The sequence below is a fragment of the Lygodium microphyllum genome, chromosome 28 (genome assembly GCF_053477565.2).
Source record: "Lygodium microphyllum isolate KBCC chromosome 28, Lygodium_microphyllum_v1.1.10, whole genome shotgun sequence".
In the NCBI taxonomy this organism is placed as follows: Eukaryota; Viridiplantae; Streptophyta; class Polypodiopsida; order Schizaeales; family Lygodiaceae; genus Lygodium; species Lygodium microphyllum.
The window spans coordinates 37702627-37722933 of NC_141162.1; the positions used below are offsets into that span (position 1 = coordinate 37702627).

General features: G+C 43.4%; 1 protein-coding gene across 5 annotated transcripts in view; it reads right to left on the bottom strand.

Annotated features, from left to right (window-relative positions):
- The window catches only part of LOC148011362 (putative GPI-anchored protein At1g61900), a 64447-nt gene that overhangs the window by 18233 nt on the left and 25907 nt on the right, over window positions 1–20307 (bottom strand). For 4 of the 5 annotated variants that reach the window (XM_087669965.1, XM_087669962.1, XM_087669960.1 and 1 more), the window contains 2 exons: window positions 6012–6254; window positions 5260–5865 (listed from right to left, as the gene is read on the bottom strand). In XM_087669965.1, coding sequence (XP_087526091.1) covers window positions 5260–5865; window positions 6012–6254 — 849 coding nt within the window. The remainder of the gene's footprint in view (window positions 1–5259; window positions 5866–6011; window positions 6255–20307) is intronic. The other variant, XM_087669963.1, reaches the window with a different exon arrangement.

Below are 20307 nucleotides of genomic sequence, written 5' to 3' on the forward strand. Positions count from 1 at the left end.
TCAAGTACCACGGGCCCACCAATTCAAAGGATTTGATGGTATCCCAACAATGCAACCATGAAACCAGCCTTCCTCCTCGGAGAGGGTGGTAAATCCCTGATTATAACTTAATTACAGAAGCAAACGATAAATGCAAATCTAAAAATACAAGTTTGCCTACTGATCTTTGGCAATGCACACTCGATTGGCCGCAAAATTGGCACCCCTTTCAATATTTCTTTAGCTTTATTGAAAAAAAAGTTGACTTACAATGGGATTCTCCCAATCCCTTTCGGTATTTCAACTCCCCTTGCTGTCCAAAGTGACCAGCAAGTCTTCAATCTATTTTGCCCCTTGATTCGCGCACTCAATTGGCCTTCACTACTTCATAGACGATGGAAATGCCCCAAATTCAATGGCTGGCTAGTCCTCCACCTGAATTCAGCTGAAATTCACCTTCAGCCTTGTTAAATCCAAGTCTTGGAGCTTCCAATTTTTGGCACGCTTCCCAAGTCTGCTGCTAAACCCTAATTTCTGCTGTAAATTAGGGCTTACAACAAAGAAATTTGCAATTTCTCAACCTCCAAGGGTCCAAATGCTGATATCTTCGAAGCAAGGCTGTGAAATGGCTGGGAGATGAGAGGGACAGCTGTAGAGAGAGAAAATTCAAAGTTTTGTCACGAAGAATGACTGAAAATCAATCAAGTGCAGCTACTGCTCGCCACAACAGCATGTAGATGCAAAGAACTAAAGAAAATCAATCATTTACTGCTGTTGCCCTGCCTCAACAGCCTGTAGATGCTGTCTCCTGCTGTTGATTAGTCTTCTTTTGCCCCTGGCTGCCTCAGAAGGTCCTCGAATGGCTGCAAATCAGACCAACAGTCTCCCCTCCCTCTCCCTTGCAGGCTGAATTTATAGAAATGCTTCTCTTTAGCCTCTAAAGACGTTTTTCAGTCTTGCATGGGCATTTTTGACAAGTGACAGCATTCCCAAATGATTTTTCCAGCATTTTTCATAATTAAATATTAATTTTCAGTCTTTAAATACTGAAAATTAATCTAATAATTATTTCGGTGCCCTGAAAAATAATCTAACTTGCCAATAATTAAATTGGCTAGGCAACTTCCATTCCCGAGTGTCTTTGCGCCATTTTTGACCATCAGATTAGCGTTAGGTACCATTAAATGCCACTTCTCTAGTGCCAACTGACACTTATGGCCAAATGAATGAACTAGGCCAACAACTAGCACTAGATACTATAAAGTACCTGAGCGACATAACTTATAGCAACCTTTGCCTTTGACATCCCGTGATTTCTACGGGTCCCGGGCTCATAAATTCACTTTGACCCTAGTTGCACCTCACATATGCAACATTCACTCAATCATGTGATTAAAAATTAATCCACATGTTAAGTGAGGTTTCAAAATTACATATCCTCATGACAGGAGTCCTTGAAAGTCATTCATTTCACAAGAGTTCAATTGGACATGCAATTCACTCTTCTTTCTTGAGTGCTTCTTCTTTCTCCCATCAACATCAACATCTTAGGGGAAGAGGGGGTGTTTCCTTCTCCTTCCACCATCCAATGGTGAAAGGAGGCAGTCTTCTACTCTTGGTGTCTACTAGATTTTGATTACTTCAAAGACATATCATTATTGAACTTTGTAACATTATCCGTATCATCAAGATGATTATGATTGTAAAAGGGCACTAGGATAAGTGAACAATTTTCTTATGAGGGCACTATCCAAGGAGGATTGCATCACATTGCATGAGTATGATGAGTTGCATTGCCTCTTGCATAACCCCATACATTAGAATTCTATTCTTGTAAACATATATCTATGTGCATTTATCTCTTTTCGATCTTTTGGAGTGGTTAATCCTAGATCCACCATATTCGTGGTAGCTTATATGGCAATCTCGCTTGCTTGCTTAGCTTAGCTTATCCACATAGTCCCCATAGCTTTTTCACACATATTTTTCTCGTCACTAACCTCCAACAATGGTTGAGATAGCTTGTTTATTTTGTGAAGGTCTTGGATTTAACCATTCCTTAAATTCCCCTGTTCAAGTACAAATGCTTGATAGGACAAAAACTGATTGAAAGCCTCACTTAAAGCTAAATCAATTCAAACACAACCAAAAAATTATTCTTTTTTTTTAAGGGAGACCGAAGTCTATCATGATTCCATCCGCCTTTGCAACCCTTGGTAGGCCACTAGGCAGCTGACATGCACCCTTTGTTCGATGCCCTAGCCTATTTGGGATGATCACTTGAGCTCCCTTGGTAAGATAACCGTTGCCTTTGTAGTCTTAGTAGGCCATTCGGCAACCACGTTGTACCCTTTGTCCAATGCCTTGGCTTCCTTGGGGTGGAACGCCCTTTGGGTAAAAGGAAAGAAAAATTTAAGCATGGACTTGTATAGTCTTCTCCTAGTAAAAAAATTTGGGCTTAAGAGAGGGTATTAAACTAAAAGTGCATTAGCTTCTTTAAAACTCCCAAAAAATGCCTAATTAATAAATTAAACCTCTTTATTAAAAGAAATGTGTTCCTAGAGAGTATCTGTGTCCCATAAGCACAAACCCTATTTAGGAGGACCCAAATTTCTATAAATAGATAGGTTGCCCTCCAATCAGCCAAAATCTCATATTGTAGTTTGCAGGTGATGTATCCCTACTATCCACATCCCATTCACAAAGATCCCGACCAAAGCTGTCCACCATTGTTGTCTATCACTTGGCGCCTACTTCTCAGCCTTGTCAACTATTTCCAGCCATCTTCTCACTTCTTTCCAGCCAAGCAACAGCTATTCACACATGTTCCAACTGCCACCTTTGTCTAAGTCAAAGGCCAAGTCCATGTATGAGTAAGAGGAAGACAGTCTAGTTGAGCTAGAGAGGTGATGTTTAATAGTAGTTGCTCGGGTTCCTCTCTACGAGAAGCATCATCCAAATGCCACAAAAAGCATGGACTTAGCTAGTAGGGTGATTCCTATGTCTATCTCGCAAACAAAACACTTAACCATAGCCCACATAGGAACCTATCACGAGAACATGAAAATTTGAAGCTTTGCTTATGTTTAATTGACATTTAATTAAAGGATTAATCAAATGTGCAATTAAAAGATGCACATGTGAGGTGCAAGCTACTTTCTCACAGTTGAAGATCGAAGGACCCTATGAAAAAGATGGGTGTCAAAGACAAAAGTTGTAACAAGTTACACTTATTGGATTCTAGGTGAATTTTGTGTCAATTTGCCCCTAGGACCATTAATTAGCCATTAAGTGTCAGTGGTGACACTAGGAACTAGGCATTAATTAATGGATTAATGCTTGTCCAAGGGTCAATTAATGCATGGGAACACTTTGGGTTGCAAATGGCCTAGCCAATTAATTTTTGGATGGGCAAGGTCAATTTTTTGGGCATGGATTAAGGGCTGAATTAATTTTCAGAATTAATTAATTCTGAAAATTAATTAAATGGCTGAAAATTTCTGAAAATGGATTAAGAAAGCTGCCACTTGGCAAAACTTTCCCGTGCAAGTGGGGGAAAGGCTAAATAGGGTTGAAGGGAGAGGGAAATCTCGTTTTTTCATTTTGGAGCTGTTGGAAAGAGGTGTTTGACTATTGCTGCTAGCTTTAGGGGCCAATTTCCAGCCATTGGAGACCATTTTGGTGATGGAGATTGCATATTCTTGACCTTGGGAAGCTGGCAATTGCTGCTGATGCACTTTATCTTGAAGATCACAGTCTCTGATGCTCCTATTGTTGTTGGTGCATCTGTTTGGGGCTGGTACAGCAAAGGGCAACAACTGATTTTGATTAGTTCTTCGTGACAAATCTCAAAATTCTCTCTACAGTATTCTCTCATTTCCTTCAGCCTATGCTCAGCCATTCTCAGCAATTCTCGGCCATTCGGAGGAGATCTCGGCCATTTTTGGTGGGCCGATCTGTAATTTCTACAATAAACCCTAATTCACATCAGAAATTAGGGTTTAGCAGCCACCTTGGGATCCGTGCCAGAGATTGAAGGCTCAAGGGACTGAAATCAGCAGCTGATAATTGAAGATTATCAAGGGATTTTAGGAGCCAGCCCATCCCGAATTGATTTGGGGCAGCATTTGGCCAGCCAAGGGTCAAATTGGAGAAGAAATCCTGGGTGAAACAAGGGGCAAATGACCCAAAAGGCTTGCTGGACATTTATGACAGCAAGAGCAATTGGTTAGCAAGAGATTGAAGAATCTCAAGTTGTACTCCTTCCAATTGAATGAAAGCTAAAGAAATACCGCAAGGGGCGCCAATTTTGGGGCCAACAGGGTGTCTACTGTCCAAGAATGTTATGGTAAACTGTGTGTTTCATTTTATGTGCATTTATTTATTGCTGTAATTAACTCTTAAATCAGGTTATCACCACCCATTCCAAGAAGGAAGGCTGGTTTTAGGAACCTCCGGGTCCAAGCTCCAAAGGGGATCTTAGAGGAGATCACTAGCACCACCATTGTGAAGCAAGCTTCCTCACACACACACACACTTAGTGGAATATATATCGCTGATATTTTTTATTACATTGATAGACTTGCAAGATAGTGGATAAGCTATGTGAGTGTGAAAATATCCTGGCTAGTCACTATCAACATGCATCCAACATAGTGGATGAGCCACATGGATAAACCAGCCCAATGTTTGAGTTAGTCTAAGGCAAGGTCACGAGTCCAAGAAGGTATGAGCATGAGCGAGTATCGAGGAGCACGAAGTGGGATGTTTGTGGCTCCACAAGATCAAGCAAACACCAATCGGGACTAAGGGGAAGATATGGGAGTTAGGGTGAGATGAAGCTGAGGGCAAGGAGATGTTTAAAGCTTCTATGAGGGATGCAAATATGTCTGGGGCAGGAGCAGCTAAGACTTCTTCTAAATAGGACTTGCAAGGATCTAATCGGCATCATCACCACCAATTAAGAAGCACATAATCACTCGAAGGCAAAGGGACTGCACAAGGACACTGTACTTCAAGATCACTGTTGTTTCTGAGACTTTATTTTCTTGTGCACTGGAATATTTTGCATGTTGTATAACACTTAGGTATTGCAAAACTAAAAACAGTAGAGGAAACATACAAATTTTTTACAAGAGGTTTGACCCATTGAATCAGACATACAAGCAGATCGAACTTCTAAAACTCTACTTTTGCCAGGAGTTTGCAAATATAATGAAGCTACAAAGAGTTTTATGTCTGTAACGCCAGAAAAGTTTCTTCTTAATGCAAGGAACAGACCTTGGTTGACTTTACAGCTTGACAATATCCGAAAAGCAGAGTTGGAGACATCTGGTCCAAGCTCTCTAGCTAGCCAAGAAAATACAATGTCATAGCAATCATCCATCATCTGCTCCAGGTCAGCAATTTCTGAGCTCTTATTTCCTTCAAATAAGCTGGATCCTACTGATACAAGCCGCACTGCAGCATCTGTGATAGCTGGTTGGCATACAGCTTTGCAACATTCTTTCAAAGGATCAACAGATGAGCATGCAGCCAGAAGAGTACTTGTATCAACCACCTGTTCAAACGCCTCAACAGTTTTCACTGGACACAAGCCACCAGTCAGATTTGCTGCTTGGATGTTACATAGGTCAGTGATCGTAGTGTTTGAACCATTATCTAGTAGAAAACTCATAAGATCTTCAAAGCAAACAGTTGCTCCTGTTATATTCCAACCCAATGACCCAGATATGAGGCTATGTTCTCCCCCTAAAATATGTACCATGCTCTCAAGCTGTGGGCAGCATATGACATTTCTGACATACATTGCCAAAGGTACAGTGCAGTCCCCAGCTGTCAAACTGAGAGAGTTACTTATAGAAGAAACATTGAGGTGGCAAATGCCTGAATAAAAAACATAGCACAGAGTATTACTTTTTCAAAGAAAAATCACAAAGTATAACATTGTCCTTGCTTAATCAACCTGGCATCTGTTAATGAAAATGATTAATATAATTGTCTGAATGGGGTCCAAGTTAATAAAGTATTACCGGTCATTGGGCCCGGAAGTGGCCCACTTGGCAACAATGGATACATAGGTGAGGGTGGTATTGAGTGAGTGGGACCTGGGGCATTACTTGGACCTAAGCCAAAGTCCAAAATACTTGATCTGTCAAATTGAGGAGCTGCCAGAGTTGTAATAAGAAACCCTTTTCCAGATCCATTTTGCCCAATGCTTTCAAGAAATAGCATTGACGACAGAAGCAGCCATAAAAATTGAAGAGATAGAAGACCTGTACAGACATAAGCGGCAAAATGTGAACCATGTTCCTAGAAAACACAATAAGATTCGTGCAAATTGTAGATTTCCCTTGAAAACAGCCCCTAGTCATTTCCTTGCTTTCACTATTTATGCTTCTATAGCTCAAGAACCTGAAAAGCCATTAAGTTAACATATAGAGGTGATAACAAGCTGAGTGCAGTCAAAAAGAATTTCAGAAACAGTGGAAAACCCAAACAAGTTGCTGTTAGTCAACATCCAGCAGTTGCAAGCGATTGTAAAGCAATTGTTACATCTGACAATGCAAAACTCTATATTTCTAAGAATAAATTTGTATAGGCAGCCCAAAACCTTGTTCTTGCTAAAACCAAGTATGATAAAGAAGGGGAGAGGAAACAAAGAAAGTTGATGTTGATCAATGTCCAGCAGTTGAAGGTAATCATAAGAGATGTTGGACAAAAATGTTTAGGAAGAGAACTAGGATCAATTATCTTGAGAATCAAAGAACTCTATGGTTGTGAAGATTCCGAAAGAGCCCAAATTCTTATCTGTGCTTAAGCCAAGCAAAGTCTTGTAAACCAGCATGAGCTTCCAAATCAAAAAATGTGTGCCTACACCCGAAGTGGCAAGGAATGTCCCCCATCTCTTCTACATGCTCTTTGAATCACCTGGAGTCTATCCCATCTACCTTCAAGGATTAACCTGTCTTGTAAACCCTGTACAACACAGTATGCTTGCAATCAATTATAGAGGCTTAACAGTTCAAGTAAACAGAAATAAATAATACTTAAGGCTGAATATGACAATAAACTGTTGGAGACCTCCAAGAACAAGGCAGTAGTAGTATGAGCAGACCTGCAACAAAACACAGCAGTACCAGCACTCTGTCTGGTCAGGACAGCAGCTGGAAAGGGAAGATCTGATGCTGACCACTGTCGTGGAGTCTGTCCAGGTCAAGAAAAAGGTGTAGCAGCCAGTAGCCTGGCAGGAGGAGCTGAAAACACTAGCAGAACAGATGGAAAATGTGGTGACACAACTGATGTCAGCAGACAGGCTGTAAATGCAACTGTGGAGCCTCCAGTGAGCAGGTTAGCAGCTGTACAGAGGGCGCCTGGGGCTGGAGAGGTTGTGGCAGCAGTCGGATGAAAGCTGGACAGCCACATGGTGAAGTAGACCAATAGGTGAAATGAACGGGATGTTGAAAAGGTTGAGGACACTATCTATTTAATATCTCCAACACATACATTGTAAAACAACAATGGCAGGCAGCTTACTATTCACAAGAACCCTTGGCCTTTAGTCTTCAAGTCTTCTTCCAAAATGCTATCCACCATAGATCCCATTCATGGCTCTGATACCATGTTGAGAGACAGAGAGAAGGGTTTCTCTCATCTCATTTCCTTCATTTTTACATAACACATAATTGAAGTGACTACAACACACTAAAGGTCTTATAGACCATGCACACACAGCCTAAAGTCACCAACTTATTTAATGACCCACACTTGCTAATACAACTGGTGACAGGGTGTCGATTACACACATACTAAAGATAAAAGAGCTTGAAGTCTTAATAATGAAACCCCTTGACCATGAAGATGTGTTTTTATGAGTTCAACCCTTGTTGATGGATTCCCTCCCTAAAAGAAATTTTCACACTACCCCACACTTCTTGAATCATGGATCAACCAAACTAGGAAACTTTCCTCGTGGGACACAAAAACTCTTTTTAGCATTTAAGTTTGAGAGAGCTAAATAAGTTTTGATGAGAATTGCTTCCTTTGTAGCTTAAGAACCCCTCCCATGCCCCAAAATAGAAACCAAAAAGAGATTGTAAGCACAACTCAACCCATGTTTACCCCAAGACATCCCACACCAAAGCAACCAAGGCATCGGTCAAAGGGTGCATATCGGCTACACAAGAACTTACCAAGTCTACAAAGGTAATAGTTATCTTATCTTGGGAGTACAGAGGGCCACCCCAGAGAGACCAATGTATCAAACAAAGGGTGCTCATCAACTACCCAGTGGCCTACCAAGACTTGCAAGGGCAATGTTGAACCACTTTAAACCCCACTTTTTTTTTGTAATCATGTCCGGGGGGAGGTAAAGGGTTGGCCGCCTCATAAATCATAAAACAGACAGTATGTACTTAGCCACGTGCAAGGGTGTTAATGATGAAGGAAAGGGGTGAAGAGGTATGTACCGCCAGTGGAGACACTGGCTCAAGTTCCACTCAAGGGTGCTCTGCACAATGAGATGCATAGAGGGATGCTACACGATGAGAACGCACATTCAGCAAGGTGCCACTTGGACAATGTCCCTTATGGGGGGAAACCGCTTGCTTGCCCAAGTGCCCGTTTACAAAGATGATGATGATCATGCAATGCAAAGGGTGATGTGGGTACACAAGAAAGGAAGGCCAATGTCAAAGACAATGCCAAAACGTGTAGGTACTGAGTGAAGGATAGGAAACCCCTCTCGACCATGGATGTCAATGCCGGAGGAGGAAGAAGAACCTGATGTCAATCTTCATGCAGTGCTGAGAGCCATGAAGAAGGATGAAGATGAAACACCCTAGTTGAAAGAGCTAGGGAGAAGCCGTTGCCATGGTAGCATCAAGAGATGCATGAAGATCTACCTTGGAAGGGAAAGCCTCTACGTTGGTAGAAGGGCAAGTCTCCAAGTAGAAGGAAAAACGAGCAACCCATGTCTCCAATCTAGGAAGGACAAGTGAAGACCTACATGTTAGCCCTAGACTGAAATTTAAATCGCAAAAAAAATATTAGAATTTGCATACCAAAGTTTCATGCTGAGGTGCTTTAGCACCAAACAAAACCAAAATAAAGCTAAAATTAATGAAATGTGTGAATGTGTGAATGTGTGAATGCAATGAAAGACAATGAAGGAGAATCCTAAAGCTGAAGTAGCTAAGGACAAACTAGCCTATGGGCCAGATGTTAAGCTCAAAAAGATGCATTAGACATTAAATCTTCATTAGCTCATTAAAACAGCCCCAAAACTCTAGGATTATCAAAGTCTCTATGCCCCTTAAGCTAAAACCCTAATTTTGGGAGGATACACATCTATAAATAGGGGGTTGCCCAACCACTCAATTGATCTCTCTTTTTGCAAATTTCAGCCGTCAATACCACCATCCAGTGGCTGTCCAGCCATCATAACTACTGCCACATCTCCATTAGCAACAACTGACACCCTCTCCATTGCTGCATTTGCAGTTATTTGCTGATGCCAGCACCCTCCTCATCTCAGCAACATATTTCAGCCTGCATTTTGGTCTTCTACAACCACACGACAATTTTTTGGTCACCTCCTCCATGTTGGAGAACTCCCTCGACTACTTCAATGTTGAGCTAAAACTGCATTAGCCTGACTTAAACAACCCCAAGACACGCTTAATTAATAAAGAAACCTTATTATTTTAAAAAGAAACACGATCCTAAAGAGTTACTAAGTTCCACATGCAAAACCCTAATTTGGGTGCCCAATTTTTCTATAAATAGGCATGCAGCCCACCACTCTCCCTTAGTCTCGTTTTTGCAAGTTTCAAGCCCTCTAGCTTTGCTACCCATACCCCATTGGTAGAGGACATCTCATCCGAAGCGGCCCATTGCTGTCTACATCAGTCTAGCACCTGTTTCCAGCCTCCATCACACAGTTTGCATTGATTTCTACTACATTTGCTGATCATCCACATCATCTACAACTGGCAATTTCTGTTCAGAGTACCACACACTCTCCAACTCATAACCTCTACCTTGATCCCAAAGATATGAGAGTTTGAGGTTCAGTATTCACTGCACAGTGTGTTTGCTGCATGAGCATTGTATATTTAAAAGTCATTCACTTCATTATTTATTGTGTTCACTATCTTTGAGTTACCCTAACCCTAACTATGTTCTATGTTGTTAGTTTTTGCTTTGTCGTACAATTGGTTTTGTGTTTTCTGCATTTAGAGCATTTTTTCACATTCAGCACCTAACTGGTTGTTCCCAATTGCTGCCCCTTTGTGCAACCTATGGTGCTTTTTGCGTCCTATTGTATTTGCTCAATTTAGCTTCAATGCCAAGAGTTTCTTCTGTCAATTGTGGACTAGGCTCAAAATTTACTATCTTCTTCACAAATTTATCACCTTGTTTACAACATAGGAGAACTTGTTGGATTTAGTGTCTAGATAGTAACTTCTAAGGAGAGCTAAACATACCATAAAGTGAACATTGGTATCCATAGCTAGACATAGTTGGCTCGGCCACATTTGGCTATCAACTCTCTCATGGTTCGCTATGTGTTGATCAATTCTTCCAGATTGATCAAGAGCTAGAACGGTATTGGTCCTGCTCCCCGTAGACAACTACATTTTCAGCTTGATCAGTCATTTCAGCTGTCGTATTGTTCGTGGTGGCTATCTTTGTCTCCAACACACTCCTACACGATGTGTTTTTGCTACCTGCACCCTTTTTCTCAACTCCAATTGGTGGTTAAAGGCCTCTAGATCCATCTCCAATGGATATTACTCTCCAACTACTCCCATTGCTCTACCTTTGAGCATCTTATACATTCTCTCATTCATTTACAATATTGATTCATGCACTTCAAAGTTCTCTTTTTTCTCTGTTTGTGTTTCGTGTTTTTATGTTTATTGCTTTCTTGTCTGAATTCATGTTTTAGTCATGCTTGTACTTTCTATGTTTTCTAAGTGCAAACCCTAGCATCACTTCACATCCGACTCATTAGCCTAAGGAATTGAGAGTGATAAATAATCTAGACTAGCCTCGAGTATCCCAAAGGATACTAGCCTAAGGATGTGGCCACTAGGGTGCATGTGCATCAACAAATTTCTATAACAAAACTTGAGGTGAGGTGGAGAAGTGGTCCTCAGTGGGGGTGTGTTAGGAGACCGCTAGATGCCTACAATGAAAAATATAACGTAGCAAGGATAGCAAGTCGCTCACCCAAACCTTTAATAGTCTTATAAAGCTAGGGCAGAGAGGGTTGTCCATATGCCACACATCCAACAATACACCACTAAGGTAGTTGTGCACTAGGAGCCTGAGTGGTCAATGCGGCATGTAGAGAACTATCCCCTCTTGACTATCCAAGAGGGGTACCATTCATGGATGTAATATCCCCATTAATAAACAATATGTGTATACATTCTAAAAATTGATTTATGTTGAAAACAAAATGGTAAAGATTGCACATTTTTAAAACTAGCTCTAACTATGAAGATAATTGTTATTATTAATATTAATAAGGTATTATATGCCAGTTCATGGAAGAAAAGATTGGGAAACCCTCCCAAGACAAGCTTATTAAAACTATGTTTGTCGTATAGAACAACAAAAAGAACTAGCCTAGTGAATAGTCACTCGGTAGTTAAGTGCACTTGGGTGACGACACTGCTGGGATGGGTGACCTCCTGATAAGCTTTTCCTACAAGCTAGTGGGAGCTTCTCATGCGCAGCCAATGGCGCCAACAAAGCCTTCATAGCCCGTTGCCAAGTATGCCAAGGCCAAGATGCCAAGGTCTATGCCTTGGTCACCACCTTAGTCGTTAGCCTTGGAGAAACACCCGCCCGACAACGCGATGTGCAATGCTCGCCATATCTTTATCTCCACGCTACGTTCTAAAAACGAAGCCCCTCTCTGACATCATCGATGATGACATCGAAAACGCTAAAAACAAGCGTTTTCTCTTTATCATCGATGATGTCATCGAAAACGCTAAAAGCAAGCGTTCTCTCTTTATCCCCCCCCCCCCGAGCACTATATAAACAAGGATAGAGCGTCACGTCAAAACACAACCCATACAGAAGTCTCTCTGTTGTTGACACAACAAAGCTCTGTTGCAATCAGTCGAGCCTCTCTCTTCACACCTACGCGGAAGCCCTACTCAAATCCATCAAGCTTCTTCCATAGCTCCCAAGAGACATCGAGATACTTAAGGAGGTCATGCTCGGAGAGCTTCCCAACGCGAGGAAGTAATCGCTGCTGAGAAAAACTCAACACGCTGCTGAAGCGCAAGTGGAGTTACCCCCGAATCCATTCAACCCGAAGGACCAGTTATTCCACAACAAATCGAGATTACAATCATACCCCGTAATCACGATGGATGGCTGAACGGAGATAATCAAGTTTAGTGCATTAAAAAATGATTACTTTTAAGCTATTAACTCTACAACTTCCTAATTTTCCTATTTTATGTTACTCCTTTTTTGCATCTTACGATAAAATGAGAGGTAAGTTAGTAATGTTAGAAAATCCCATAAGATAAGTCTGTTACATAGATTATGATGAGTTAGAATGTACTTAAACTTGCAAAAACATGTTAGTATTATCAATTGCTTTTTAGGAAAGAACAGGGAAATTAATGAGAGGGATAGATTCTATGCATCGCATACATTGATAAGTGTGTTAAAACTGTTTTATGGTTATGATTGCTTTTCGATTTGGGAATGATGAATTGTGTCTCTTATGATTCCGTGCTTGTAACGGCCGGGAACGAGTTGTAGTTTGTGGTGGTTCGGGACATTGGGGTCCCCAACCCAATGCTCCTTGATACTATGCGGAGTGTGGAAAAACTCACCTACGGATGGGAGTCCTATGCTCCCGAGGGAGATATGTGTTTTTGGTTTTTGATCACTAGAACACTTGAGAGGGTAAAGGGCCAAGTAATAAGTGCCCCTGCTATATAGGATGACTCCTAAGCTCATGGAAGCTTAGAGGGACTCTAAACTAGTAAATTCCCTTCCCTGTTGACCACGAACGGAGTGTGTGTGATCACATACAACCCAATCCCAAGGGATTGAAAGGTTCTTATCCTAGGCTAAACAATGTCTTTCTGCAAAAAGACAGTTTTGTACCACTCTGCGAAGTGATGATTCTGCTTGTTATTATGAAATAAAGTATTTAATTTTCGAATTGTTTGTTATGTGCTAAAGATTGAGTTTAACGAACCCAGTTTAATTGAGTAATAAAAGGAATCTATTTTTTATATGTCCAAACAACGTGGTAGTATGCTTTGCTAATAAAAAAACTAAAGCAAATCCAATCGAGGAAAGTGGGAGGCTTCGATCCTAACAATCGAATGCCTATGGCTGGGTGGACCTAATAAGTCGTGTAACTTTCCAACACTAGATAGAGCTAATTAAATCGTGACTCCCCCCCCCCCCCCCCAATATCAGTAGGATTAGTTACCAGGTTTAACACTGTTTTAGGGGGCCGGAGCTGAGATTTTACCTTGCGGGTAGGGGCATCGTGCCTTTGATTGATTACAAAGTGATCTTTCTTAGGTAGGAATTAGATTGTTGTTAGGGGTGACTTGTCCACACTTTCCCTGTGAAGTAAAACTGAGATTCCCATATTCAACTAAGTCCTATGTTTCCCATGGGAAGACTGGATGGTGATGTGCATAGATATGAATTTCGGTCGACTACTAAGAGGACTCCTCCGAGTCTGTTGGAGGAGACACCTCACACAGTGTAGTCGTGGTTTGAGATATAAGACCCTTACCTTAATACAACACTCCTTGTCTACATGGCCCAAGCGTTGTCAATGTGTGCGAAACCTTTTTTTAAAGGGAGTTGCTAACAAATTGGTTTAATTTCTTAGGGATCTTTGGTTTCATCTAAGGAAGAGATGCACCCTTCTTTTAAGTTGCATTCCCGTCTTGAGAGTTCTTACCACCTCTCAACCTAAGTCCAGACAAGGACATTAGGAGCTCTGATATGTTTGTCGTGTGTTTTGACAAAGAAGGTAGCTCATTCTAGAGTATGCATTTCTTTCTCAATCAATTTAGATGTATTCACATTGTGCATTTCTCAAGTTTGCCAAAGTCAAATTCTATCCCCTGTCAGTGTGGGATTGTCCCAAGATGGCTATGTCAGCATTGCGCCTACCACATCAACACTGCATTTATTACAGTGGACTGATATAGTCGGCCATTTTTGGCCAGATTGGCAGGTCAGTCAATTTAGTTGATTTTCAGCTATTTATAACTTATGGGTGGGCTAGGTAGATTCACTCATTCTTTCAACAGGTGTGTTGCACATTCAAATTGCTGCATTGTTCTCCCTCTCCGACGAGGAGTGATGGCTGCACACTCTATCTCTGTCACCATCACCGTCTTCGTTGACGTCAACGGTGCCATCCTCATTATTCATCCTGATCCGATGCTCTCACTGATGCCTTGGGCTACGTGTAGGGGCTGATCAATCCTCATTATATTCAACCTTCTTCTTTGTTCAGTGCAAATCATTCTTCTCTTTCTGCTTTCTCTTCTCCTCTCCTTTTCTCTTCGTGTTTGTGGTTCTCTTCCATTGCGCACTCTCACATCTATTTTCCCTTCAAAGAAGAGGATGCTAAGGCCCCCTCTAAAAGGGAGAATGGAGAAGAGGACTTTTGTTGTTCTTAATCATGCAGCCTTGCATAATGCAAGAACTAATATTCGAACTCACGAAAGGTTGTATGTGCATAAGCTCTACAAGAAAGGACCAATCCAAATAATCAAAGGCTTTTTCCAAATCCAACTACACTAATATCAACTCCTTATTGGAATGCTTGGCATAGTCAATTCCCATTTGCATATTCAGCACATTATCCAAAATATTTCTGCCCTTCATGAATCCATACAGATTGGGTGCAAAATGTCAGGGAGATGCTTATGGAGGTAGTTAGCCAACACTTTCTAGAAATGTTATACATCAAAACTCGAACCCATTAAGGAGATGGGTTGCCAAAGTTTCAACATTGACAAAGAAGGCACTTGTGGAATCAATTTAATAACTCCCTCCTTCCAAGATATTAGCAAAACTCTAGTTTCCCAAACCTATTGATACATGGCAATCAAGGGTTTCACCACAGACAATTGGCATAAGTCTCAAAGAGTTCATTAGTGAGGCCATCCCAATCTAGGCTTTTATCCATGGGTAAATGCAATAAGACATCCATGACCTCATCCTCACAAATGTCACTCTCCAAGGCAACCTGAATGTCAAATGAAATGTGGTCCCTAATCAAAGCATAAAAAGTCGAACGGTGGGGATCTTGAAAATTTGCTTGAAAAAATAATTTTGTCACATGTGAACGATGGACTACGGATCTATGACCATGTGGCCTTTCACGTGCTGGAGTCTAACCATATTCTCTCAAGAAAGGGAAGGATGCAAATCCCACAAAATTTATGAGACTAGCAAGAGGCATCTTGCAAATTTTCAATCAAAGATGTCAGTTTAGCCTGCTAAGAATATCTCAACTGAAATTGTTGCATAAGGTCAGCCAATCGCACAACCAATGGAAACAAAACTGACACTAGAATAATGTCATCTAAAGCCCCCAACATATGTTAGAGATCATAGCCAGGCTGGGCAGGAGTGCAGTGTGCAGTCGGACAGGCAGTCGGACTGCCACATGGCAGTCCGACCAGTGCAGTCAGTTGACTGCATTTAATGCAGCCGACAGGATATTTTTCTGCGCCCTGTTTTTTGGCAGATTCTGGCTATAAATAGCCGACATCCCCAGCAGTCTCCTACACTTCTCTGCTCGCAGATTACAGACTGGTGGCACGCGCAGATTCCGTCTCTGTTCGCAGGTTTCAGACAGGAGACAGTGCAGACTGCAGCGGACTTCGAGGTGAACAGCAGGTTGCATCGTCGAGGTGGAGACACGCAGTCCAGCGCACTGCGCCCGTGTATATATCTGCATATCTTTGTATTCAGCACACTTTATACAGCAGATCTTCATCTTCCACTGTCTCTTTCTCTCTTATCTCTCTGCATCCTCTCTCTCTCAGTCCTACGCTTCCGCACCGCTGCACTCTGACATGGTATCAGAGCAGTGTTAGAGGGCTGACTGAGCGCAGAATCAACCTGAAGAGGAGTTTCCATCGCGACACAAATTTGCATTTTTTGCGTTTAAGGGCAGACAAGAGGGCTGCGCCTTGAAACAAGGCTGAAGCAAGTGTGGGCGCACAGGAAAGGAGTCCAGGTGGTGGATTTGCTGCTGTTTACTGCTGTTTGACGCGGAGGAAGTTTGAGTTTTCAGCCTACAAGTGCAGATTTTGCTTTTTCATCGCCTCCGGCAGGTGAAGAAGTTTCAGGACGCGGAAGAGCCTTAGCAGGCTGAGTTTTCACAGTCAGAGGGGGCTGCTTTTGCGTTTGTGAAGGCATTACATGTGAAGATGTCTACAGAGATTGACTTGGAGTTCCAGTCGATTATGGACCGGAAGGTGCCTCTCTTACCGGCTCTTCCTGCAAATCAGAAGCTCGATGGCGACAACTACCGCATTTGGCGTGTCATGATGTTGGCCATCCTTGAGTCCTATGATTTGGCGGAGCTGGTACAGGAGGAGATTGACCGGCCCTCGGTAAGAGATGAGTCCAAACTCTCTTCCGATACTCGTGCGGAGTTGGCCAAGGCTCAGTCTCATTGGAACAAACTGAATGCCAGGATTCGTTCATTTCTCTTTCTATCATGTACTACAGCCGTGATCGCTCACATCGAGCACTTGACGGTGGCGCCGGAGATATGGCTGAAGCTTGATCAAATGTACAATCGGATGACCCTTATGAAGCGGGTTTCTTTGGAGGTACAGATGCGGACCTTGTCCGTAAACAAGTCTTCTTTGCTGCGGGAGCACATTAACAAGCTAAGGCAGCTTCAGATGCAGGTTCAGAATGCGGGGAAGCCGATTTCCTCCGAAGACATGGCGATCACACTATTGTCCCAGTTGCCACCACGATTCGGTACATTTTACTCTGCCCTTATTGCTTCGGGGCGAGAGTCTACTCTTCGGTGGGAAGAGTTGGTTCCTATGGTCTTGGACCAAGAGAAACAGTTAAAGGGACAGAATGCTTCCAAGTCGGAGGCGCTGACAGGTCAAGCCTCTCAGAAGAAGGGGAAGGACCAAAAGAAGAAGAAGGGGGATAACAAGTCCAAGGACAAGGACAAGGACAAGGACAAAGAATCCACATGCCATATTTGTGGAAAGACTGGCCATTGGAAGAAGGATTGCCCTGACAAAGACAAGAAGGACACCAACAAGAAGGACACAAAGGATTCTGGAGCGGTGGCTGCACCCTCCCTTGGCCTTTTGGTGGAGTTTGACAGTTCTACGGTGCAAGTCCTTGATCGTGGATCGAGGAAGGTTCTATCATCTGGATATGAGGAGAACGGCATTTATAAATTGAAGTCTTCCACCGCCCTCTCTACTCTTCTTCTTACCTCTCAGTCCCAGTCAGAGTTATGGCATGCTCGGTCTGGTCACCTAAACTATGATTATCTTCGGAGGGCGTCACGTGGACAGCTTGTTCGAGGGTTGCCGGATATAGTGGTGAGCCAGCAGCCATGTGTCTCCTGCATTCGGAGGAAGCAGCATAGGAATGCCATTCCCCACACAGCTTCGCGGCGGTCTACTTCACCGATGGAGCTTGTATCTACGGATTTATGTGGTCCTATGAGGAATGAGTCCTTACGTGGGAGCTCGTACTTCATGATGATCGTGGATGACTACAGCAGGATGACATGGGCTTACTTTTTGGCATTAAAGTCAGAAGCTTTCTCACACTTCAAGGATTGGCTTCTCTTTGAGGGGAACCGATCGGGCCGGAAGTTGAAGACCTTGCGATCCGACAAGGGCAGTGAATTTGTTTCTAATGAGTTTGCTCGGTTTTGTGCAGATAAAGGAATTCACCAGGAGTTTGCCAATACCAACACTCCTCAAGAAAATGGCATTCTTGAACGGAAGAACCGCAGTGTGATCGAGATGGCATGCACCATGATGGAGCACCGACAGACCCCTCAGGTTCTGTGGGCCGAGGCTGTGGCTACTGCAGTCCACATCCTTAATCGTTCCCCTACTTCGGCCGTGGAAGGGATGACCCCGTTTGAGGCTTATTTTGGAACGAAGCCAGATGTTTCTTACTTCCGAGTCTTTGGGTGTGATGCCTATGTTCACATTCCCAAGGCTCACCGTGATAAATTTGAAGCAGCTTCCCGAAGACAGGTATTTGTTGGCTACAGCTCCCAATCCCAAGGCTACCGATTGCATGATCCTGTCAAGCGGGATGTATACACTAGCCGCGATGTGCGGTTTGTGGAGGTTCCGGCTATCTCAACGGGTGAGGAGCATCTCGTTCTTGGAGATCCAAGGGAGAGTTGGGCTCCTTCTACAGTTCCACTGGAGCCCGTGCCTTTTGATTATGATTCTGTTTCTGACACAGAGTCTACTGTTCCACCGGTCACCCCTGAGGAGTTACCACCGGTGGCTATTCCAGAGTCTTCTGCTGATGGAGAGAGACGAGATGTTCGGCCTCCTCGTCGCTGGGCCCGTGACACACTCCGTGATTCAGGGATCGAGGAGGTTCCTGAGGAGTGGGGACCGCAGGATGGTCCGCGGCGGTCACGGCGGCACCAGGCACATTCTACGAAGCTTGTTTGCTCTAACTATTGTTTGATGACCCGTGTTATGCGGGATCGAGAGCCCACCTCCGTGAAGGAGGCTTTACAGTCCGCACCATGGAAGAAAGCTATGGAAGCCGAGTTGGAGGCTATTGAGAGGAATGGCACTTGGTCACTCGTGCCCCGCCCCCCGAATAAGAAGGTGATTGGCGTCAAGTGGGTCTTCAAGACCAAATACCTTAGCGATGGTTCTTTGGATAAGCACAAGGCTCGCCTTGTGGCTAAAGGTTTTGCCCAGTGCCCACGGATTGATTGTCATGATGCTTTTGCCCCCACAGCTCGTATGGTGACCATTAGAGCTGTTCTTGCCTTGGCTGGCCATAGGAGATGGCCTATTTATCAGTTGGATGTGAAGTCGGCCTTCCTCAATGGTGATTTGAAGGAGGAGATCTATGTTGAGCAACCTCCTGGCTTTGGATCTTCAGATGGAAAAGTCTACAGGTTGAAGAAGGCCTTGTATGGCCTCAAGCAGGCTCCACGTGCATGGAACGAGAAGATTAATTCGTTCCTCCAGTCTCAGTTGGGATATCGGCGTTCTAAGGCCGATCCGCAGCTTTATGTTCACACTTCTGAGGATGGTTGTGCGCTTTTTGTATTATATGTTGATGAGTTGATTGTCACAGGTGATGATGCGCAGCAGGTCCAAGAGACGAAGTCAGCTTTACATCGGACGTTCGAGATGACGGACTTGGGTCTACTCCATTTCTTTTTGGGCCATGAGATTTATCAGTCTCAGAGGGGGATCTTTATCTCTCAACAGAGATATGTGCAGAAGCTCTTGGTGTCTTTTGAGATGGAGGATTGTCGGGCCCTTTCTACTCCTATGGATCCGAACTGGAAGGCCACTTCCCATTCAGCTTCTTCTTTGGCGGATGCTTCTCGCTATCGTCAGTTGATTGGATCCTTGATTTGGCTTCTCAACACTAGGGTTGATCTTTGTTTTGCTATTGGGCTCTTGGCAGGGTTCATGAGTGAACCTAAGACGGTGCATTGGCAGGCTGCTCAGAGGATACTTCGGTATTTGAGGGGGACGTCTAATTTAGGGATTCATTACCCCGCAGGGACAGATGGTTCAAATCTTGTACTTGCAGGTTGGAGCGACTCGGATTGGGCCGGTGATGTGGACCACAGACGGTCTACTACAGGTTACTGTTTTACCTTGGGTGCAGGTGTTATTTCATGGAGTAGCAAGAAGCAGCCCACGGTAGCCCTTTCGTCTACTGAGGCGGAGTATCGGGCCGCGTCTTCCACCACATGTGAGGCTGTGTGGCTTCGGCGATTATTGGAGGAGCTTGGGTGCCCCCAGACTCGTCCTACTTTGCTGCAATGTGACAATGAGAGTTGCATTGCCTTGGCACGGAACCCTGTTTTTCATGCCCGGACGAAGCACATTGAGATCCAATACCACTTCATCAGAAAGAAGCTTCTGGATGAGACCATCACTGTGGAGTACTGCAAGATGGAGGACAATCTTGCGGATTTGTTTACGAAGGCACTTCCCCAGGCTCTATTTCGAAGACATTCCAGATCCCTCAGGCTTCTGCCCTGCCCCGGCTCTGAGAGGGGGTGTTAGAGATCATAGCCAGGCT